Below are 25492 nucleotides of genomic sequence, written 5' to 3'. Positions count from 1 at the left end.
TTAATAAAAAAAAGTAGAGAATTCAAAGGGAAATGCAAGAATGTTTCATTTCTAGGCTTCTGGTTCAAACTTAGGTCATAGCAGTAGCTACTGAACGTGTGATTTAATAACGGCACATTTTGGTGGCTTATGTATTAATTGAGTGGAGTTGGAGCATGCAGTTGGATTTTCAGTGTACTGATGCCTACCCTAAAACTGCCATCCTGGCATTATTTCTCAAGCACCAAATGGGTTTAAAACTAAGCTTCTCCATAACTCTGGAGGCAACTCTCTAGGTTCAGCCTCTGGTGAGTACAGTCAACTTCTTAAAATGTATTTATTACTAGCAGTAATTACACACTGAACACAGAACAGCATTCAAGCTTTTGCCTGATGTAAAACATATTTCATAAAAGAAGGTCTTGGGACACAAGAAATGTACTTCAGAACACAAAGGAAATTAAAATACATTAATATACCAATTCCTATAGGTCATACACCACCAGCAATTTATTTGATTATATTTTAAGCTTATGTGCCCTGGTCATCATCAGCTTGCTATGTAACTGAATAGTTTGTGGTGGCAAGAAGTCACACAGCTCTGTTCCATGTGACAGGTTGGCATCCCTTGGGCATCCACAATGACAGAGTTGCTCTGCAATGATATTAAGACTAGGCCACAAGCACCTGTGTACAGAGCTAACTTTATCCCACTGAAAGCATGGAAGTTATTTGAGCAACAACAACACAGCTCTAGAATGTGGACTTCAGGATTCTGCCTGAGCACATCCATCCACAGATGATTTTGGTAATCTGTTTACATGCAGTTGAAGAATTTTGGCTTATGTGATGAAATCACTTTCATAAATGCCTTGCTGAATATGTGCTCCATCATTTGTGGCCAAGGCTATGTCATGAGTTTACCAGACCCAGCGACCTTGATAGTTACTAAACCTTAGAGATTCCCATTTAGTTATGAGAATAGCAACAGAATGAATCAAAGCAAAAACAAAATTGTCCAATTATGTCTATGGAGGTTGTGCAACAAAACAAAAATTATTCAAAGGCATCAGGCAATACTTTTGAAGTGTAAAATACTGCAAAATAAGATTTCTGACTGTGGAGCCAAGCAAATTTGAATGAGACAGACAGAAGGCAGATATCATCCAAAACAGAAGAAACCATGCAAGATAATCAAAGGCTTCTGCGTGCTGCTCAGAGTGTAAACTTACAGAGAGCAGCCTGCAGCAGGAAAGCTGAAACACAAACATGTATTCAATATGGGGGGTTGCCCAAGTTATTTTCCTTTGTGTTGGCTGTAATAAAGACATGTTTTTATGTCACCCATGTCCCCACACTTCCTCTGCTCTCAAGGGAGGCCAGCGTCACTGGTGACTGCTGGCAGGACTGGAGCTCTAGCAGAAGCAGCATGTGGGTCTGTTTAGTTCTCAGGGCCTGAGACATCTGGCTCGAGGAGTCTCAGAGGAGAGTTTACACCCAGAAAGGGTAACGGAGAGGCTGAGAGAGAAGACAAAGATATTACTTATTTATACACCACAGTAACATCAAGAACACAGGTCCAGCACATTTCAATCCAGCAGACCAGCAAGGTTCCAAGCACAACAGATCCACAAAGGAGATGTAGGATAATATGAAAACAAAGACCTTTTTGACTTTGCTGCTTATTCTACACTTGATAACATCACAAACTTACATAACAAAAATCAACCCAATCATAACCACAACAACACCCTTCAGTAAAAATTCCCAAACTAGATATCAAAATGCAGACTGGGATCTGGATGAGGATTTGGAGCTTCAGTACAACCTAAAATTAGGAGAGACAGATTAATTTTTAGGGACTACTGTTACATCTTGTTCCTAGTAGAAAGCCTTATAAGAAGGGCAGCAAAATGTGAATGACATGCATGCAGAACTATTTCTAATTTTCTAAATTTGCCATAAAACATTAACTGGTCTACAAACCATAGACCAAACAAGGTATGTGATTAATGCCCAGTTAAAGAAACCACATTCCCAGGGCAGCTTGATTGCCTCATCTCTGAAAATATTTCAGGTGAGTTATGCAGTGGGACTATATACTGCACAACTTGGCTATATATCTAAGAATTAATTAGAGGAAAACTTCACTGAGATTATTAAACATTTCCACTGTGAGATTTTTATTTGAGGCTAAAGAAGGAAAGGTATTTGAAAAATTTTTACATCTTAAGATTTTTAATGAAAGAAAATGTTGAATCACAATAATATTAGATATTGAGCTTGTGCTTAATTTATACTTATATTTATGAGTATAAAGAGAAATTAATCTGGACCAGTGCCTTGGGAGCCAAAGCCCCAACTTGTACAACCAGTACATTAACCATTAGCTTTCATAGACAAATGTTGATTTTTACTGTCTGAAGAGCTAAACTAACACTTGTATGCAGACAAGTAAGTGCTCTGATTTTCAAGAGAGCCAAAGATTCACATTTCCAAGTCATTTTTGGCCCAAGAACTTAGAAGATTAAGCCAGCTGTTCAGACACCCAATGTGGATTTGGGCACCTACCCTTTGGAAGTACATTTGCCCTAGTTTTTTGGTATCTGTTATTAAGAATGCTAGCAAATGTGTGCACAGGTCAGAGATAGCTCTTCAAATGAGGACAGATGACACTTAGAGATACAGAAGAAGGAAATCTGCCTGCCTTTGCATGCTTCTGCATGTTCATCTCCAAAAAGTAAGGAACACCTCAAAACCTAAGAACTGGACATCGCTTTACTAGACATGCTCCTCATACTCAAATGTTTCCTGCTTTAAAACTCATTGACCATGATACCATGTAGAAAAGCACAAACAATTCTTCAAGAGATATATACCTAAGATGCTTCCAGGAATGCTTGCTAGGCTGAATAGATAAGGAATGCTGAGCTTGACAAAGTAAAGGGAACTCACGCAATCAAGTCCGTAGATAAGGAAAATAAGGGGGGGGCAAAAGGGAGCCTGTGCTACCAAGGACATAAGGACAGGAAGATAAGGGGAAGCAAATTGGTCAAGGCTAGCCTTGGGGCTGCTGAGGTGTGAGAATCATGCCAAGCAACCTAAGGAACACATGCAAGGTGTCAGTTGCATACATGAATGAGTTCCAGGGAAATGTATGAATATGTTCATTAGTTCTCCGAAAATTAGTGAATATTCTCTGTGCAATGCTTGTTCAGCACACACCTGGGTGGAATGATTCCCCTGTGTGTCCAACCACCAGTAAAGAAATGCCTACTTTCTAACACCGCATATTCAGTAACCACCATCAGAAACTGAGACCATTTACCTCCTTACCCAGAGCATCTTGGTTCTTAAGAGTTAAACACATCAATTAAAATATTGCTGAAAAATAACAAAACTCCATGAAATAAAAATGAGAATAAAACCCCTTCTGTTCTACTGATCTGTATGTTATTTTACCTTTCAAAATGGAGGCCCTTGCCAAGAGCAGAGAATGTAAGAGGTCACAGGTGGCACTTGTCTAAGCAGCCTTTCTGGAGAGTCTGCCACCAGAAGCCAGCTTGAACTTGCATTTCAGAGAAAACCTTCTGATCACGGATGCTGTGGGGCTTAACTAACTCACTGTACTCCTTAAAAGAGCTACAGACCCCTCTATACAGCAGTCCAGGCCCAGGTCCAGCCTCTTCATCTGAGCTGGCTGTGGGTATTTTATGCCATTTTTCAATATGCTGCATCAGTTTTCAGCCAAAGCTATGTGTGGTATTAGTATGTCTTAGGGTGCAGCCACATGAATAAATTATTATGGGCAAAACCAGGAGGTCATTTGCCCAGCAAAACCACCTCTACTCATCATCTTCCTGTGGCGCATCATGTGACAGATCCCAGGGACCTTGCACATTCCACAGGAAACCAGGGCCAGGAGTGCTGCTGCAGAGCTGCTGACACTGTGCAAATACACACTACAGATGACTCTTAAATTCTTCATCTGCCTGTACTCATATTACTTGGGGGGAAAAAAGACAATTTTAAAATCCTTTGTTATGATATTTTTCTGCTTTATTTCAATAGTAATATTATCAAAGAAGCTTGCAATAATATCAGCCTTCAAATCTTAACCAGCAAAGCCAGACAACTGCGATATGTTTTAAATATTCTTCCCCCCCCCCCCCCCATTATTATATCCTGTCACTTTCCTGAGAGAGAAATACAGTGCAAGGCTGGTAGCTACCTCTCCTACTGTAAACTTCTGACTTCCTCTCTTTGCACTCAAAACTCCAATTCTAAAGCAGAATATAAAACCAGAGGAAAAGAATTATATTGGTAGTAAAATACTCTTAATTCTGTTAGCCTTATTTTTGAATAATTACATGTTAATAAAATATGGGGGAAAAAAAATAATAAAAATTATAAATGTCATTTTCAGCCAGGGAAAGCTGTTAGTAAAATGATAGAGAGAGAAAAAAAATTTCAGGCCTGATTAAATCAAATAAGATAATATGTATCTTATTTTCATTATATATTGTCTACCTCATCAAGGCAAGGAAACTCAACTGTCAAGTCTGGCTCACTGCATTTAGGGCTGCATTAAACCTTCACAATTCATTTTCTGCTCACAAGGACAGAACAAAACCAGAGTGGATGCTCCAGTACAGAAATGGTATCAAAATCCAAGCAATGTATGGCACAGCCACCAAAGTCTCACAAGGCTACCAGTGTTGTCCTTGCAGCTCCTTCCCACCTTCTCTTATCTGTCCATACGAAGTCTGTTCTTGTATGTAATTTTGATAAGGGCCTAAAAGACAGCCTACAGCCTAAATTATCTCCCTCTATGCCATAACCAAGAAGTTGTGAGAAGGGCTAGAGATATCACAAACACATGATCCATGACCCACTGTTTAAAAGCAGATGATGCTCCACGGTATAAAGGTGCAAGGAAGTGTTAGGAGATGTAATGCATCTCTCAGCCACCTCATCTTATCTTTACCCAGGAGTACTTTGGTCACAGAAGATGAGAGGGCCACAACTGAACAAAATATTCTTCAAGAGATGTTTTGATTGTTTGCTGTTTGCAAAATATGTGAGCTGTAATAGGACATGAGTGCTTGGAAGTTTGGCACTAAAATGCATAAGCTAGAAAGGGAGCATGGCATAATGACGTCTGTATCAGAAGCATTAAGTAATCACTCCGTCATGCTACCTGCAGCCACTTGGTGAGATAAACTAAAATTAGAGTGGGGAAGTAAAAAGATTAGTGTTCTGGAATAGACACAAACTTCTCAACCTTCCATGAGATCCATAGAGAGCTGGAAGATTTCTGCCAGTGATCTTCCCACAGATTTGACCCTACACAGAAATACATGGGCAGATTAAATCACTCATCAGTGCAGGACGGGCTACAAGGTTATGAAGCTATGTTTCACCCAGAGGGTAGTGCTTAATGGCTTCAAGTCCAGATGGAGAGCACTGACAAGTGGTGTCCCTCAAGTGGTGTCTGTACTGGGACCTGTGCTGTTTAATATTTTTATCAATGATATAGACAGTGGGATCAAGTGCACCATCAGCAAGTTTTCAGATGACACCAAGCTGAGTGGTGCTGTTGATACACCAGAGGGGCAGGATGTCATCCAGAGGGACCTGGACAAGCTGGAGAGGTGGGCCCAGGTGAACCTCATGAGATTCAACAAGAGCAAGTGCAGGGCTCTGCAACTGGGCTGGAAGAATCATTTCCTTTTTTTCTTTTTTTTCCATTTTCTTTTTCTTTCTCCTCTTCTTCTTCTTCCTCTTTTTTCTTTTTTTTTGTTTCACCTGGAGTACTGCATCCAGCTCTGGAGCCCTCAACACAGGAACGACATGGTCTTGATGGAGCAGGTCCAGAGGGGGGCCACGAAAATGATCAGGGGGTTGGAGCACCTCTACTATGAAGACAAGCTGACAGAGCTGGGGTTGTTCAGCATGGAAAATAGAAGAATCCAGGGGGACCTAATAGTGGTATTCCAGTACCTGAAGGGGACCTACAGGATGGATGGACAGAGACTGTTTACAAAAGCCTGTGGTGATAGGATGAGAGGCAATGGCTGCCAACTAGAGTAAAGTAGCTTTATATTGGATGTTAAGAACAAGTTCCTTACTATGAGGTTAGTGGAACACTGGAACAGGTTGTCTGGGGAGGTGGCAGGAGGCCCATCCCTGGAGATATTCAAAGTGAGGGTTGACAGGGTTCTGGGCAACCTGGTCTAGTTGAGGATGCCCCTGTTGACTGCAGAGGGGGGTTGGACTAGATGGCCTTTGAAGGCCCCTTCCAGCCCAGACCATTCTATGATTCTGTGATTCTGACCAGTGAGGGTTTCCTTCACTGTGAGCAGCAGAGTCTCATATTTGCATTTATGTGAGTAATCCATCTGTGAAGCACTAAAAAAAAATTAAGGGAGTCATATAAATCAGGATCACTAACCTCATATATGATGGAAAAGAATGGCAGCTTAGGTAGCTCTACCATCTTGGAAGTTGGACCCTGAGACTCCTGTTATAAAGGGATGAGTCTTGAACACTGTTCAGGTAAAACTGAAAACAATGAACCAAAAACTTGAGCAATAAAATCTAACTTCTAGATTTAGCAACAGGCAACAAAACCCAGGTTGGTAAAAAAGGTCTTCTGAGACAAATGGGGTGGGGAGACTGGTTGTGATTAAACAGATGACTTTCTAAAATTATTATAAACTAAAAGATGCTAGGGGGTAGATGTACTTGTTTCTTTGGAGAAAGCAGAGGTTTATGAGGAACTGTCAGATGTCTGAGACACTGGACCCAAGAACTGAGATCTGTCCCACAGACAGTCTGAAGCAAGTGGATCAAACAATTTCTTTAACAGCACAAGGAGAAGGCAGAAGGCTCTTGAGAGCAGTTTCAGATTAGCTGCTAGGTCATTCAGAGTCACAGATGAGAGAGATCTCCAGAAGACCACATCAGGGAGTAGACACAAGTCTAAGCACAGCATCCATTCCTAAAACTGTCCCTGCGCTCGCTCTCCCCAGTAGCAGAAAAACTGGGGTCCTCAACAGAAAATCTGCACCTCCCTAAGTTTTTATTCCTTGGGTATGAAGTTAACCTTCTGCATTTATTCAAGGAAGTAAACTTGGAACTAAGTCTGGTACAACTTAAGAGTTTCAGCTCTGGAAGAAGTTAAATAAGAATGAATTAATGAGTAATCATTCCAGACGCATTCAATGTCCACCATTTCCATCTGCTTTTCCATCTTGCAGAGATGCAAGAAGTTCAAAAGTCTTATCAAAGACCCTGAATGAATGCTCAGCTTTGAAACAAAACCTTTAAACTAGATGAATTTTGACTGTTCCAAGCTTGAATGTTCACATACATTTACTTGTGCCTTTTATCAGTGTCCACTGACACTGAGCACATTTTGTGTTTCAGCTTGGGAAAGTATACACGCACAGCAGCCTATCATCTTTTCTTTGCATTCCCAAAGGTCAAAGTTTCTTACATAAATTGGCAAAAGACCTTTGATTTGTTAAATTGTTTTCAAGATCCAAAACAAGAAAAAAATAAAACCAAAACAGCCCACATTTGTGATGGATTCAGAAGCTTTTTGCTAAGCACTTAAGCACTAGCAGTTCTGCATTGATTTATTTTATTCTTTTATTTAGTGAAATGTCTGGGTACAGATATACAGATTAACTCTTTTTTTTTGGCTCATATTTACTGTGTCGCCTTCCTTGAAATGGCAACTACAAGTGTTTTGATAAATGGACTGAAAGGTTGTCTGGTTACACTACAGCTTCCACTCCTGTTCTCTGCTGAAGTGCTATAATGTCCCCTGCTAAAGCAATGCTGCTCCATGACTCACAGCAGTTACTTCTGTGCCTCTCACAACAATAGCTCACTGGGGATACAGGCCCTCAAATGAGCCAGAACAATTTATACCACCCATTTATTTTTACTTCTCTTCCAATGACAGATGTAGATACTCACTGTCACAAAATGCCAGTTTATGTGAAGATTATAAATCTTCCTGCACAGACAACTAACTGCAGGCCATTTTATATACACGCTTTGTAACGCTACAGTCTGCAGCTGTGGTAAATTAAATTCCCAAAAGCTTATCACAAGAGGAACTAAACTCTTCTCAAAGTTTAAAGCAATAAAAAGTCAAAAACAAAGATCCACACAGCCTGCTAACCTGTTGTTAACAATGGCCAATAGTGACTTAGGGAAGAACAATGGAACACAGGGTAATTCTTTCTCAGAATCACAGAATGGCTTAGGTTGGAAGGGACCTCAGAGATCATCTACTCCAACCTCCCTGCTGAGGACAGGGACACCTCGCAACCAGACTCAGCTGCTCAAGGCCTCATCCAACCTGGCCTTGAACATCCTCAGGGAGAAGGCATCCACAATCTCCATGGGCAACCTATTGCAGAGTTTCACCACCCTTGTATTGAAGAAATTTTTCCTAAGATCCAGTCTAAACCTACTCTTACTCAGCTTCAAGTCATTCTCCCTTGTCCTACTGCTCTACAGCCTTATAAAAAGTCCCTCTCCAGCCCTCCTGTAAGAAGCAATCCTTCAGGTATTGGATCTGCGTACATGGAATAGATGGGTCACAAATACTGGTGGATGCTGTACCTCCCTCACCAGATACAAAAAGAACTCCACCTCCAAATGGTACTTAAGAAAAGCCTACCAAGCCTCCCAGCCAATCTCTGTAAACACAGAATCACAGAATGTTAGAGATTAGAAGGGACCTCCAGAGATCATTGAGTCCAACCTGCCTGCCAAACCAGGATCACCTAGAGCAGGACACACAGGAATGCAACCAGCTGGGTTTTAGAAGTCTCCACAGAAGAATAATCCACAAGGCCAAGGAAGGCCAGTTCTTATCACCTTGTCACAGTGGCTATTGTGACATGCTGGGCCAGCACACAACAAAACTGTTTGTATAAGATGTTTCTAGCGCTGACCCTTTCCCTTTTCCAGACAGCAAATAGCAGAATTGTAGGAAGATAATGAGCTGTCCTGTCTCAAACTTTCCTGCAGATTGTGTCTCAAGACCCTTGTCTTCACTTGCACAGTGTTTTCATAGTTATCTCTAAGATGCATGTGAAATAGTCGAAGTTTGATGACCTCAGTCCAATTTGTTGTATCAGATATTGACAGTCCTGAAGAACTTGGAGCTTAGTAGTTGATATGACAGAAATTCAAGTCAAGGGTAGGAAAGAAAATTCAAATGTGGCATTTAAATAGAAAACTCATGGATTTTTGACATGCAGATATTATTCCTAACCTTAATATTTACAGAGAACAATTATTCTTCAAAACCTCAATGGGAAATACCAAGGAAAACTGAAACATTTTCACATGAGGGCTGGTATATTTATATACTCTGAATGCCCTTCCCATGTACTTTAAGGTCTTTCTCCTTTATTTATTGCATAATACAGTTAAGAGATTTATTTTCCTTTTTCACTATTAGGTAAGTATTTCTTTTCTATTAGTGAAGGCCACTACCAACAATAGTTTCCTACTTCTGGGTAAAATAAATCTTCTCCTGCAATATCCCTGAGTTCTTGGAAACAGAACTGCATTATATGGGAGATGCTAGTACACACTATTTAAAACATAATTTTTAAACATTTGAATAACTAAATGGGTAAGTCCTGAGAACCTTACTTGGTGTTTATTCAGGCTTCACTTACTAAGACAAACTCCCAAGGACAGAGTAAACACTGAGAGCGGACCTCAGGCCTTCACCCACAGTTATAAACAATGAACTCAGCACAAACTGTGATTCCTGCCTGACACTAGGAGAAAAGCAGCAACTAATGCTTCTCCTAATTTTGCTTCCAGGATGATTACATGAGAAGAGATTTACTTTCTCCCTAAAAAAATAAAACCACAAACTGTCCCTATGTAAGATCTTCCCCTACCCAAGGCCAGAGCAGCAAAAGGAAAACCAGATGAAGAATTACTGATTCATAGTGGCCAAATAAAATCAGAAATGGGAGGTTAAAAAAAAACCCTAGAAAGAGGCCTACTGCCTATTAAATAGTGACCAAGGTTGCCTGGCTGAGGGACATGGTGTTAAGAAAAGTAAAGAGATGCTTAGAAATGCCACTGCATCTATACCACCTTGGACCACAGAGTTCTGAATACCTATCAGTCACATACCACAGCTTTCATTAGAAAGATCTCTGTACAGCTCCAGCTTCATGCTTCTATAGCCAGTGAGTAAACTAAGCAAAAGCAACAACCTGACAGAATCATCCAGCAAAACACCAAGACTAAACAACATCTGGGCCTCTGAGCCCAAATTCCATTCTATTCATTGCAAATGTAGAATCACAGAATCGTTTACATTGGAAAATACCTTCAGGATCATCAAGCCCAGCCATGAACCCTACTATACCAAGTACACCCTCCATTTAAAAATTTTCCAACAGAAAACTATTACATTGTTTTTCATACAATTATTCTACTTCCTTGAAAATTGTACTTCATTGTTTCAGGGCCCAGAGACAACCTAACAGATGACCAAGGACATCCCCTATTATATCTCATTTGTATTGCAATTGTTCTGTACAGTTCAGTTAAGATCTGCTAAGAAAAGGAGCACAAAAGAGAGTCCTTTTTGCTCACCATGAGATCTGGACACACAGAACAAGCAGGCTGTATAGTAAATTCATGTTTGCAAAACCAAGATAAACAAAGGATCTGAAAGGCCATTTATTATACTTAAATATGCCTGTGACCTGAGAGAAATCTCCTATCAAGCTCTCCTCAGTACAAAAATCTCCAGGAAGGCACTTGGGTTTGCTCAAGACTGTGGGCTTCAGTTCAATAGATTCTTCCGGGTCTAGAGAGGAGCACGCAGAAGTGGTTGGTTTGAAGTGTTGATGAGAGTGCTGTACCTGTCAAACCTGATATCATCACTTTGAAGACTACAGAAAAGGAAAAGACAAAAAAAAAAATCTGTTAAAATGAAGGGCTGCAGCTGTTGCTTGACATTTGTGAACAAAACCCAAGAAGAACAATATATAAAGAACACATCAAAATGAAGTTGCTTTACCATGTCCCCTGCACTGGCGTGATGCTACGCTATCTGAACATCAGTGAAGGAAGACAATTTTATAACTTTCCTAGCTACAGAATCCAGAATGCAATCACCTTCCTACAACAAAAGAAATAAAATCCCCAAAACCTATTAAAACATAAAATTGTTAGAGTGAGGAAATAAAGGTGTAAGGTGCTACCTTCCAGAGCTACATCTTAACAAGTAACCTTCAGTCCCACAGTGCTTTAATTAAGGAGGTCCAAATTAAGCAGCTCAATATTTCTGGCAGTCAGACCAGATAAATCTTACTGCTGTCAACATAAGTACTTAAGAAGCTCAGTCTCTGTTGCTCACCCTTTCTAAGGCAAAATGTGGGAAAAAGAGAGGAACAGAAGAGGAGACAGACCTGGAAGAAGCTCAGCTGAAGCCTTTATATCCTTTGTGTTGACATCAAAAAGAATAGAAAATCCAGGGAAAGAAGAAAACAGGTGTCTGGCTAACACTACAGTGCAATATACTATTGTCTGTTGAGTGTAAATGCTGTCAGTTCAGACATTGAAGATCATTGCAGCATGCAAGGTAAAATTTCTAACTCAGATGTTATAGACTCCCAAAGTACTGGATAGCTGAAGGTTGTAAAAGTAAAAACATAACAATTTTAAACCTACTAAACTAGCAAGTACCTCTGTACTTCTAGTAAAACTAGAACAGCAGTTCCTACTCTCTTGCCCCATTCATTCACTGTTGCAAAGAACCCCAAGACCACCAAAGACACTGCAGAAATGTTCAGTATTATAAATCCAACACCTCGACACACGGCTCTGTATTACACAGGGCGGCTTGTGGATAGCTCCAGCATGGAAACCACCGTGTCTGTGTCTGAATTTTCAAAGCGAGTGTTATCACTGATGCCAGTGAGATGCCTCTGGAATATTAGCCTTCACATAAGTCTCCAAGCAGAAAATTTTTCAAAGCATTTGTTCTGTCCACATCTACCCTTTGAACTCAAACTATCTGTTCACAAAAGGGAAGAAAAGTTGACTGCAGAGTTTTCTGTCACTAAGCATTCTCTAGTTTCTGTACAATAGACACCGTATTGCTTTCAGCTATAGTCCCCTGAACAGGCTGATCACGCAAAGCCATGGGCTGTCTCTGACAAGCATACACTCAATAGCAGCATCCCATTCTCCCAGTCACCTGGAGCTTTGAATTGTGTCAGGCCAGGAACAAAGGAACCCTGCTCAGAACAGAAACTTTTAGTAACTCATTTACTGAGAAAGCTTCCCTTTCATCTCTGCCAAACTTTAGGAAAGGCTGGGAGGCAAGCAGAAATAAACATTATATGGGCTCACCACTGCTGGCTCTAAAGTAAACTCTCCAACTTCCTATTTACATTTTAAGATCTTAAGCTTTGTGGTTTACTAGTTCTGCAAGTAAGTACTTTGGGTTTTGGAGGCAGCCTGCACATGATCTCCCACCACTACAGAAGTCTTCCGAGCTTTTATTAATATAATAAGGAGGTCAGAAAAGCAACAATCTTTTACATGCCCTGCTAGCAGAAATATTTTACTTCTTGCCTTTTAAAAACAAAACAAAGCAAGCAACACATACAATGTCAAATTAATACCAGCAAAGGGGATATTAGTTTTGTTTGTTGCTTTTTCAAACCAAGGATGCTAGACCATAGAAAGAGACAGTCTCATTAAAATGGGTGTGGAGGACTTCTTTAAGGGACAAGTAGGTGGCAATTTTATAGATATATAACCCTCCTAAGGCCATAGTCTGAAAAGACACCTAAACAGAGTCTGTGACCTTTTCCTCAGAAGGCTAAATCTGTGTACATTAAGGACAGGCAACCTGTAACAACAGCCATGAGGTAAATGTGGTTTTCATTTCATGCAGCCCTCCCTCAATGTAAAACATCTTCATTAGCTGGGAAGTCAGCACTACAACTGCTGCCAAATGCAATATATAAGCCAGCAGAACTGAACTGCGTGAGGACAAAGCAAGAGAGAGGCTCCTGCAATCCAAATTTATTTCTCCCATTTGAAAGACACCAGCTATGTGACTCATGTGCAGAACAGGCCTTATAGAAAAGGATATTAAAAAAAAACAGGAGGGCAGGCAGTTATCAATTTCATAAAGCTCTCAAAACATTTCAAAAACTTGTCAAGGCTGCCCAAGCTTTAATAGGTTTGCTTTTATTTTCTTCCCTACTGCATTCCTCCCTCCCATTTCCACACTCGCCTGACCCTCCCCCAAACCCATCCCCCTTCCCCTGGTCAGGAGAAGGACAAATTGCTGCCTTTGCTAAAGCCCGGGTCACAGCCAGCTGGCACTCAGACACGTGGCTTCTGGCTCTGTCCCCTTAGAGACTGCACGTTTCACGTCAGGGATGCATGTGCAGCAGTGACTGAAGCATGCGAGGCTGAAGTGCTGCACGCAGTCCTCCGACGCACTCTCCAGAACGACGCTGCTCAGTGCCATCCCACTAGATAGCTGGCAAAGCAAGGAACAGCCTGTTTAGTCCCTGCAAGTTTTCTCTTCATCACAGATGACTTCAAGCAGCTGAGGAGTCCCTGTGTAGTAATTATTCAAAAGTCTGCTGCTTTAACAACGTGGCATGTTCTGAAGAGGAGACTATCGTATCAGAGCCAAAATACACTGAATCCACTTGCTGGTCTGGCTCCCACCGAGATTACAGAGATCAGGCCATGAGAACACTTTGAGCCAGCATGTCTCTGCAGTCTCCACTCCAGGATGTACTGCAAAGGACACGTACTGTGCATGCTTTGGGGGTGGAAACGTGCTTTACACTCTATTTGTGTGAACAAAGCTGGCAGCTTGGGCGGATATTGTGGAGCAAAGAAGCTCTATTGTGTTTGCCAGTCATCATGAGAAGCAAAGGAACAAATTTAGAATAAGCAAATTGGGCTGAAGTTCCTTTAGCAGAAAACAGGCAAAGACTAGTCAGGCTTGGTAAAATAGAGCATGGGATATTCTTCCCAAATAGTAAACACTGGGACAGCAAAATGCTCTGCCTAGTTCGTTGTTTGTGTAGTTGCTCAAGCTCTTTTGAATCATGTAGTAAATCTGAAAAGAGAGATGATAAGACTCCTGCCTTTCCAATTTAAAATATGACTACATTGTAAGCTTCCAACTATGTATCGGGGGGGGGGGAGAACTGTGCACCAAGGCAGGTGAGTCAACTCCAAACAACAGGAGTCAGAGTAGTAACAAAAACAGATGCAAAGGAAGAGACTCCATCTAAACCTAGAAAAATTCCCTGACAATCCCAAAAAAGAAGTTGTGTGTACATAGAGCTGATAAAGATGGAATGACTGTAGAAGCACACAGACCACATCACCAAACAAAGACAAAAAATATCAGAGACTCTGGAGAGGAAAGAACACAAACCTGGCACATTTGGGACTGTAAATTCTGAACCCCAAGCCCCAGTAAGCTGAAATCTCACCAGAAGCTGCCCTGGCTACTTCACATGTGCTATTTAAAGCAAGAAGGACAAATATTTTCATAATGAAACACCTGTGCAAGTGCACAGTGTACACAAGTGCAAAGGAGATCTCCAAGTGGGCCAAATTCACCACAGAGCAGGCAGGAGTTGATATGCATTTTATGAATGTATTCTATGCATCAATAGCACATGCCCTGTAGAGGAAAGATTACCAAGGACCCCATACTGCAGACAGCCAGAGAAGATGGGGTATAGCAAAAGAAATCTCTGCTCTCTCTCACAATGGGCTTTGTTATTTCTGAATCTTGCAGCTCTGAAGGCACAGTCCTTGTTCCCCAAGGAAGTTGTAGACTGGGAGAAGAGGCACTATTCCCTAGTGACTCCATAATCCTCAGCAGGCTCCATTTTCCCACCCCAGAACTATTATTTATTTCTGCTTGCCATTTTAAATTACTTCAGATTCCTTTCACAACCTCTGGCTACCAAAAAACAGTCCCAGTCTGGTCCCAGTCAATTAGGTTACTCCAACCCATAGTCTCCTTGACTTTACAGTCTAATGAAACATTTTACTTGAGGGGGGAGAAAAAAAGTTTTGTGATGTGAATTTAGTGACTACAAGAAGAGTGCTATGCTGATAGCAGGTATGGAAAAGTGCAAGATTTATTTACCAGAAAGAAGCAACAGCACTGTTAGATCACTTGGTCCAAGCAATCCTAGGAATTTTCTGTGTACAAGTCCCCTGCCACACTGCTTGCTCAGGTTAGTTGTGCTGTTTGCTAAGTGGCATCTGAAAGTCAGTTCAATTCTTGGTGGTTGTGCACATCTGCAAAACTGGCAGTATGCTTGTGTTTGGGACAGGGACAAGAGAATACAGAGATCTGTACCCTAAATCCCTTTGATCACATAAAGGTTTCAGAAGAAAAGAAAGGATTTTTTTTTTTTAATCTTCAAAATATGCCATAAAAACAGGCAGGAAGACAGGTTTGTAGGGAAACCAATTACCTTATTCCCAGAAGTTAGAATATGTCTGTTAGATCCATGCAAACTGCTAGTTAGGAATAATATACAAGCTCATATTTCAATCCTTCAAACCTGCTGCTGTTTTACTGTGAAAAACTACTCACACGTTTTGTGTAGTTGCCATAGTGACACAAGGGAAGTCTCCTAAAAAGGTGCAAACTGAAATGTGGGTGCTGGAGCTTAGAGACCCTGTCTACAAAGCACGATGGCATGCAGCACCCCACTCAGAAAAGTCAGCCGCTGATTATCTGTCTTTTGAAAGGTGTACCTACGCTGCACAGAGGGATCAAAGCTCCAGCAAATGGGGCCCAGCCCTAAACTAAGGGCCAATCCCTCACAAGTAAAAGGACAGCTTATTTGCCATTCCAAATGCAAATCCTGCCAGTGACATTTGCTAGGGCAAAGGAGGCAGCAGAGAATCATGTAAAATGAATAACTGTCCAAAAATATTCAGAAAACCATCTTCTCTTCTCTTTTTCCTCATGGATAATGGATGAGCCCTGAGGTGGCAGTGACTTCCAGCAACTACCAACTCAGACCTGGACTCGGATCAGTAACTTAACTAAAAAAATGCTTTCTGCTTCTTTCCTGAGTTACTCAAGCATGTCAACATCAACACAAAATGCTTTGTGTGTGTCTGCTTACCCCAAACTGTCAGTGGTTAATCCCAAAGCATACTCTCACTTAAAAATGGCAGTTCTACCACAAATTAAAACGATTACAGCCAGGAGTAAAATTAGGTTCCACATTTGTACTTTCCAAAATATCAAAGGCACGATTAGCAAAGTCTTTTGTTCAAGATCCCTGAGTCCTTGAGGTAATAAAAATTGGGTCATGGAGCAGTTTCTCTTCAAGCTTAAAGCTGAGTTCGGGCAGTACCTGCTTTGTGACTCACGGAGTATTTGGTCCAGAGAACAGAAACGCTCCACCAGTGCAGATACAATAACAGTAGTACCCCTGCCCTGACCAAATAGAGGAGGACGGCAGGGGAAAGGAGAGGCATAGCAGATGATTTCTGACCAGTTTCCTGTTACAATCCCTTGAAAGAAATCCAACTATACTTTCACCCTGCTTTCTGTTTTCTGAATTTCTCCTGACAGTTGGCTCTTTCGTTTGCCAGAACCACAACAAAGGACGGCCTTGAGTTTCCACACAGGCCATTTTCTCCCTCTCTCGTCTCTGATCATCTCACAAAGGTATTATTGTTGCTGGCTCACTGGGGCTCAGTGCACCTGAAGCAGATCAAAGACACTTTTTAATGCCCGCCTGACCACACAGGTCTCTCTCCCACTGCATTAAATTAAACTCGATGATTAATCTCTGTAGCCCTGAGGGTCCCTTGGTGCAGGAGAGAAAGAAAATATATATTTCTATCAAAACACAAGTATAATATACTTTCATTTTATAGCCCTAATTAAGAAAAGGAACAGCTAATTTCAGCCAAATGCAGCTGCATATAGGTCTCATTAGAACACAAATACAACTGCTCGGTATGCTCTACATTCAATTCATGCAGTCTATGCAGGTAATAGATAAAAGAACAGCAACCAAAGTCCTTCCACAGATTAAATCCAGAGAACTTTAGAATTTGCTTATTGTCTGCTGGTAATGATTGTTATACCTCTGAGCAGATGAGTGAAGGAAAGCAGTTAAGGAAATAATTATAAAATGCTGAGTAGATATATTCACGTAGAAATCTACTTAAATCTAACCAAAACTGCACAAGCATCTATTCCTGAGTTTGCAGTCAAGTAACTGAGGGCCTTGAAAGGTTCTACCTTGTCTATGATGTGCAGATTTTTGGGTTGCTTTAATGACATCATAGAATGGCTCCGGTTGGAATGGACCTCAGAGATCATCTACTCCAACCTCCCCACCATGGGCAGGGACACCTCTCAACTACACTTGGCTGCTCAAGGCCTCATCCACCCTGCTCTTGAACACCCCTAGAGAAGAGGCATCCACAAACTCCCTGGGCAACCTGTTCCAGAGTCTTGTCACCCTTGTACTGAAGAACTTCTTCCTAAGATCCAGTCTAAACCTACCCTCCCTCAGCTTCAAACCATTCCCCCTTTTCCTATTGTTAGACACCCTAACGAAAAGTCCTTCTGCAGTCTACCTGTAGGATCCATTCAGGTATTGGAAGGCAGCTCTAAGGTCCCCCTAGAATTTTTAATTCTCTAGGCTGAACAACCCCAGCTCCCTCAGCCTATCCTCACAGCAGAGGTGTTCCAGCCCTCAGATCATCTTTGTGGCCTTGATTAAGCACTGACTGACATCACTGATTGAGGATTGATTAACATTCATATGGACTTTACCATGTCACTTTTATGACATTAGCACATTTAACAGAGCCAAGTCGCTCATGGCACAGAAGTGCCACACCACTGTTTATACTGACATGTCATGCTCTAGTCTGGGAAGCAAAATTCACTAGAGTTGTGAACTGAGTCTATGTCAGATCTTACCAATATAAATAGAGTAAAAATTAATAAATAACCATGTGCATGTCCTCCTCCAGAACTAGCTCTACTACAGGAATATGTTAAAGCCAGCTGGCCCATTTCCAGCTGCTCAACATTGCCCTTAGACCTTCTGGGGAAACTGTCTGTGAGCTTCTCAGCTCTTTTCAGTCCAGTATTATGTCTCTATTAACCCAACTCATTTTAACAATTTAAACTAACTCAGCTAAATGAAACAGGTTACAAAGAGTTCACACAAACAGCTTCTTCTGAAAGCGCAGAAACCACCACCAAAAAAATAAAAAGGAAGTAATAAAAGCAGTGTCAGGCTCAAAGGGTCTCTTCTTCCCCCCAGAGCTGGCATTTGCAGGCTGCTCTACCTGCCCTGTTACAAAGAGAAGAGATACCAGTGTAGTTTTTCAGAGGCAGATCAAGCTACAAGTGGTGGAGTTTGAGGTTTTAAACTCTTGTTTAGGAAGGAATCTAAATACATTCCAATAGGTTAAATGCTCTGCTTCACAATACTGGGATTATTCACATCTTTTAAATTCAATCATGTGCTAAAACGTTTGACTGAACTGCAATCCATGTGACAAGATCACCATTTATTCGTGCTCAAGATCACCACATATTCGTGCTGTTACTAAGAAAACAAGTTACTGTTAAGCCTGGCATTTTATTATCAGCTTCCTTTCTTTTTCTCTACTGGAGCTCTGTGCACGAAGCATGTCAGTCCTCTCTAACACCTCTACCACTCCCATTGCCATTTGCTAGTTTTGGAAAAATCCAAGTTATAATCAGTCTAACTTTAAGACCAAAATGAGTTTTAAATAAAAAATGTGGCAGAAAAGGGTACTTATCTAAATGGAATGCTTTCAGACTCATACATTTTAAAAAGTTATAAATTTCAAAAGCAGACACTAAATTTTAATTGCAATCTCAGAGAAAGCTTTTGTATTAATTCACTGAGAAAAATTAGCAAAGTGAAAATTGCTTATCAGGGTCTTTCTTTCTTTTTTTCAGTCATGATATGTATCGTAATTCTATACAGCAGGGCAGCTTTCTGAGGTAGAAGGATTTATATTGATTAAGTGGAGAGGTGGGGGAGAAGGGCTGTGACTGAAGACGTGCACTCTTTCTCCAAAGACACTATTCTGTACCACATTAGTGACAGGCTTGTCACGGATAACTCAACCTCAGAGTCTTTGGCTCAGATTTCAAGATGCTCTTTCAGCCACTCTAGCATCGTGGTTTTTACTTTCCATGTCATTTTTCAGTATTGATTTCTACTACTATTAACGTTCTTGCTTAATAGCAAATGCACAGTGATATATAATTAATATCCAAAGTTAAAGATAGAGTTACCAGAAAAAAAGGAAAAAAGTGTCAGGGAAAAGGGTGAGAAAGACAAAGGTGATTTTTCCCTTCAAAAACATCAGTTAGCATATTCTGTACAAATTAGCAGCATGCATACAACCTACCCCCATGTGGCATGAAGATGTTCCACAGATCATAGCAACTCGAGCCGTAATTGGCTGGTTCTCACATGGCAGGTTGTGTCCTTTCACATCTGCTCCAATTACTCCTATTAAAATAAAATTCAAATTCTGTACTGAAGAACAACAAGCCAACCCTAAAAAAAAAGACCTTTTCTGTGCACTAGTAAATGTTGAGTATCTCACATCACTGCCACAAATCAGGAAAGTTTAGTCAATAAACAAAGTTATTTTATCAAAGCAGATTAAACCAGGTTTTTATTCCAGATACATGAGGACACAAGTGGATTTCTTGTATGTTCAGGTTTATCATGACAATTTTCCCATGTTACCGTGACTACAACCTGACCCTTATTCACTTAGGCAGCACACTAACATGCAGCACAAAAGCCTGCTCTGCTGTGAAAGGCACTATGGTAGGCTGCAGATCTGTTTATTTGTTCACAGTTTATCATGCACACACTGTTTGATGTGTTCTGTCAGGGGATGAGTTGGAGAAAGGGGTAACTTGGCAGGAGACTCGAAGGCTGCCAGTTGTGTTGTCTTGACTGCTGCTGCTGTTCTGTCCATGGGAGATAGAATCATCTAAAGGAAGATTACTCCTTCCCTGAGAGGAACTATGCTTACTCTAAGGAACTTCTGCTTGCACAACAGGACAGGATGGAGTACAAACTGAGCAAGCACAGCCTGCAGCAGAAACATATCAGGAGACAAAATCATAGAATGGTTTGGGTTGGAAGGGACCTCCAAAGGTCATCTAGTCCAACTCTCCCTACAGTAAGCAGGGACATTCTCCACTAGACCAGGTTGCTCAGGGCCTTGTCGAGCCTGACCTTGAATATCTCCAGAGATGTTAGAGAGGAGCCAGGAGCTTGCTTACAGAATGGGACAGACCTACAGCCAAGCTTCGGCATGCATCAAATCCTGCTTAATTCACCCTTTTTTGTGGGGTATGGGGAAGGAGGATGAAACAGAAACCCTGCCCTCTCCTGAGCTACATTCATATTGTGCTGTACCAAGCAAAATTCGGCAGCCCGACAAGTAATATTCTTTTGTTTGTTCGTTTTCTTTTCTGCAGCATTACTTTTGAACTGCCAAACTGGTCACCAGACTGTGCATTGAATCTGCATCTACAATGTGCAGTCTGCTGACCAGTCTGCCAATCCTGCTACCAAAAAAAAAAGAAAAACCAATCATGAAAGCACTTCCTGGACACTGTGAAAGATGCCAAGTGTTACTGCTGGTTACATTATCACAGTATCACCAAGGTTGGAAGAGACCTCAAAGGTCATCAAGTCCAACCTGTCACCACAGACCCCATGACTAGACCATGGCACCAAGTGCCACGTCCAATCCCCTCCTGAACACCTCCAGGGATGGTGACTCCACCACCTCCATGGGCAGCACATTCCAATGGCTAACAACTCTCTCTCTCAGTGAAGAACTTTCTCCTCACCTCGAGCCTAAACTTCCCCTGGCACAGCTTGAGAATGTGTCCCTTTGTTCTGGTGCTGGTTGCCTGGGAGAAGATACTAACCCCCTCCTGGCTACAACCACCTTTAAGGTAGTTGTAGAGAGCAATGAGGTCACCCCTGAGCCTCCTCTTCTCCAGGTGAAACAATCCCAGCTCCCTCAGCCTCTCCTCATAGGACTTGTGCTCAAGGCCTCTCCCCAGCCTCATTGCCCTTCTCTGGACACCTTCAAGTATCTCAATGTCCTTCTTAAACTGAGGGGCCCAGAACTGGACACAGTACTCAAGGTGCAGCCTAACCAATGCAGAGTACAGGGGCACAATGACTTCCCTGCTCCTACTGGCCACACTATTCCTAATGCAGGCCAGGATGCTGTTGGCCTTCTTGGCCACCTGGGCACACTGCTGGCTCATGTTTAGGTGGCTGGTTAGTATGCTACATGTCATTACTGCCTTCTTGTTCAAGTTACCACTGCCAGATTCTGTTAATACACTGGTCTGTTGGGGGTTGATTTATCCTGATTGCCATGGTTCTCAAGATGTTATCATCAATGGAAGTTACCTAAATATTCAGAAAATTAAGGTCAAAAACTACACAAACTTCACACAGTTCTGTCCTTATGTCCCTTTATCCTAGCTGGTTTGTGGCATGGCTGTCACACAGAGTATTTATTGTAAGGAACAAAAGAAAGCTGAAGAATGGCCTCTACCTCTTACTGCTTTATTTTTCACTGTTCAAACACAGCTACGCATGAGTTCATGTTAAGAAGTTTGGATGGGGTTGTCTAAAAGGCAATTTCCCGTACTAGGCAACACTAATATAATTCCTTAAAGGAGTTAAAAATGATTCACACTTCAGAGAGAACACAACTATTAAACTGAATTGTCAGCATGTCGCAAATGTATTTTCATAAACAATACAGCCTCATGTTTCAATACAAATCACAGCAAACAAACCACTCAGCAGTACCTTTTTAGAACAGAAGTTTCACATCAACTGCAAGAGTTATTAATTTCAAATCATTTCACATTTTAATTCAGTTTAAAATACTTCCTCTCTGTCTTCTTCTCTCCCCCTTTTATCATTATTAAAAGATCAATATGCTTTAGTGGATTGCCATCCTGAATATCTTTTAATCAGAACACAGTTTCACTACTTAATTCTTTTAATTGCATTCTCCTTTTGCTTTTTCTTTCAAATCTGTATTCTACACACTGAAGGATAAACTACACTGGAAAAAGATTAAGGTTCTTATTATTACCAGCTAAGGATGAAGGCAAGCTATTCGGTGTTTGAGACTCGGCCACTCTATTAATTGTCTTACACTCTCTAGCTCTCTCTTTGCTCCTGCTGCCTCTTTTGTTATGCACCTCTTTTCCTTTTTACTGTCTTTTCTACTAGCTTCCCAACCTATTCATTACTCTTCCCAGAATCCAGAAAGATGAATTCAATTTTTTATCTCCCCTTTTCCCAGACACTATTCAGTTACTGTGTGATTAGCATGCAGGTTTTCCCATTGTACAACTGACTCTTCCCTCTTCAACGCCTCTGTCCCTCTCTAACAACAACCTATACATTTATGCTCTCCTGGCAATGATTTCAGCAGTCTGCTCCTGTTTGTGGTGCCATCTGGGAAAACATATTCTGATAAACAGGACTAGCATAAGCAGACTGTCTCTATCCACTGCAGTCTTACTCTGTTGGATGCCTGTAGCTATGTAATTCTCATGGCAGAGTTTCTGTGCAGAAGACCACAGCAAATGAACAGCTCTCTACTTTTTGACATTCAATTTGTGGATTTAAGCACATGAAATTTACTGAGCAAGCTTTCTGTGCTCTGAATCCCACTACTCACACAATGATGTCAATTAAAAAAGGACCCTTCACTGCCATTTTTATGTGCTCTGTGACAATCCAGTTTCCCAGCAAGTTAATTATTTCATGTCAGTTTATTATTACATCCTTTTCAAGAACACAAACTGCCAGGGCACAGAATTTTAAACAAATTTTTATGCAATTAAGTTACTAATTAACACAAGCAGATCTTTAAGTAAGTCACAACAGCCGTGACAAAACAAATCTCCAACCATGACCATGAAAATCAGTCTTCATTTTGCAGCTGAATCTGTATCTAATCTTTCTGAGATAATAAGAAAAGCAATCTACACAACTGCTAAACCTCATCAGAAGCAGTTATCAGAAGGAAAGTAAACCTATTTAAACATTTTAAAAGTTCCAGGCCACAACTTCTAGAAGCACAAACGGGATTTCAAACATCACAAAATATCTGAAACAGAACTGGTACTACAGCAGCTAATCATATTTCATTTAGATCTCGAGAAGAATACTCTGATGAGCAATGGATTTCCATTGTACAGCACTCTTTCAATAGCACTGACACTTCCTGAGGTAACAATTTTTTCTAAACTATCAAAGCCAAAGAAACCCTTCAATTTCCTGCTGAAAATGCTACACTGAGTCACTTTGATATTGACTGTATTTAGCGAAGGCCAAACAAGATAGTAAGAAAATGAAGCAGTTGAGCCTCACCAAATGTATTTCAACACACTGAAACTGGGCACATCAGAATATTGGGCTGGAACAGAAAAGAAAAAAAAATATCCATGCATCAGGCATTATCCAAGTACCAGCTCTGGATAAAAAGTTCAAAGCTGCAGAAGGGGAATGCCATGCAGTGGCTAGTTCCCTTCCTACACTTATTGCTAGTTAAGCTACACAGTATTTACATATTCTATTGCCCAAGAGCAGAAGCAGCATTTTTGGTATATATCCCAGAGTGTGCCATCACAAACCCCTGTGAAAGAGTCTCTGCTGCATATTTTAAACAAAACATTAATCCCTCCTAAAACTAAGCAGGAAGGCTAACTATGAACAAGCCTCAGACATGAGACTACTCCCTTAGAAAGTCAGGTTTTTTTCTTGTCTATCCCCAAGTTTTGAGCAACAGAAGATGCAGACACTCAGCACGTTGGCATACCCAGACAATGGTGTTTCAGCTAAGGAATTCAGAGTGGAATGGGCAGAAGTTAACAAACAAATTGAAACACAGCTGAAAGAATTAAGCAGTGATAGCCCCCTTCTAAGGAGACATATTCAGTATTAGCAGTTATCATGAGAGGGTTTTGCTTTAGTTATGTTATTTTGTGACAGAAGCATCAGAGCAAAAGGCTGGATACAAAGCAGGCTGTGAGAAAATGGCTTTATAAACTCAATTCAGCACAATCCTATTTCAAAGAATAGTAAAAATATTACTAAGTACCTAGTCCTCCAGCATGTGCATCAATGAGAGATGCTGCCACTGCAATCCCTTCGGGGAGACCAAGATCTTTTGCAGCTTCTGGCGTGAGACCTTTTCCAACAGGCTCTCCAGGAGACAAGACGCGGTTTCCTGGGCAGACAAGAAAAACCAAACACCTGTCAATTTACTAAACAGAAAAACAAATGTGTATGTTATTATAAGCACACCGTTCCTCGCCCTCAAATTAGTGTGTTGTGTATATAAAGCAAAAAATAGCGCATCAAAGAACTCTATTTGATTAAGAAGAATCTTTTATTATCTGTCTGTATATTCAATACAACCATGCTAGATCAGGCTGTCTCATAGCAATTTAGAAGTTCAAAAGTATTCAATGTCCTATCTAGCCACAGAGAAAGATTTCACCACAAGCAATTAAATTCTGCTTGGCATCATTCCAAGAGATATGAAATACTTATGCAGAAATCCCAAGGTTCTTGTGGCAGTCACTGATGAGGCTACCTGCAGCCAGCCTGTGCTCATGCGAGCGAGATTCAGCTCAGCCCATGCTCACCACTGGAAACTGCACCTGATGCATAGTGCAGGAGCCAATTTTTAAACTCACTTCCTGCAGTTTCTACTAGGAATAAGGAGGCTATAGCAACAGAAACTCTAAAAGAGAAACTGTTTTAAGCACCATATTCCTCCTATTGCAGTTGTATTTCCTGACAGACTTAAATAATCCCTTTTTGAGCCTTCTTTGGCTTTATGAAGCATGAAGAGCATGACGATCATCCTGAACACAAGCAACACAATTCTGTCCTCTCACACCTGTCACCAGGAAGTCTGGTGGCAGGTCCCAGCTGCATTACTCTCTGCTACCATAACACACAATACAGAATACATCCAGTTGAAAGAGACCTCCAAGATGATCCAGTCCAACCCTTGACCCAGCACTGAAGGGTTGACAACAAAGCATGTTTCTAAGCTTCAGGTCCACATGCTGCTTGAACACCCCTAGGGATAGTGACTCACCACCGCCCTGGGCAGACCATTCGCGTGTTTGAGAACCCTTTCAGTGAAGAAATATTTCCTAATATCCAGCCTGAACCTCCCCTGGTGCAGCTTGTAACCATCACACATGAAGTTTTGACTTATAAAAAGAGCTATCTTCAATAATTAAATCATGGTAGTAAGAGACTGTGCAGAACTTAGAAGAACAAATGCAGACTAATTAAACTTTCAGATTTGAGGACCTGCTCCC

General features: G+C 41.1%; 1 protein-coding gene across 11 annotated transcripts in view; it reads right to left on the bottom strand.

The window, feature by feature from the left end:
• Positions 1–25492, bottom strand: part of FGGY (FGGY carbohydrate kinase domain containing) — a 356970-nt gene that overhangs the window by 58712 nt on the left and 272766 nt on the right. For all 11 annotated transcript variants that reach the window (XM_068140722.1, XM_068140721.1, XM_068140717.1 and 8 more), the window contains 2 exons: positions 24253–24381; positions 19486–19589 (listed from right to left, as the gene is read on the bottom strand). In XM_068140722.1, the coding sequence (XP_067996823.1) occupies positions 19486–19589; positions 24253–24381 (233 nt within the window). The remainder of the gene's footprint in view (positions 1–19485; positions 19590–24252; positions 24382–25492) is intronic.

The sequence above is a fragment of the Melanerpes formicivorus genome, unplaced genomic scaffold (genome assembly GCF_026170545.1).
Source record: "Melanerpes formicivorus ecotype bairdi unplaced genomic scaffold, bMelFor1.0.p_v2 SCAF_7, whole genome shotgun sequence".
NCBI classification, from domain to species: Eukaryota; Metazoa; Chordata; class Aves; order Piciformes; family Picidae; genus Melanerpes; species Melanerpes formicivorus.
Note: the sequence above shows the minus strand (reverse complement) of the source record. Positions and strands in the feature narration are given on the sequence as shown.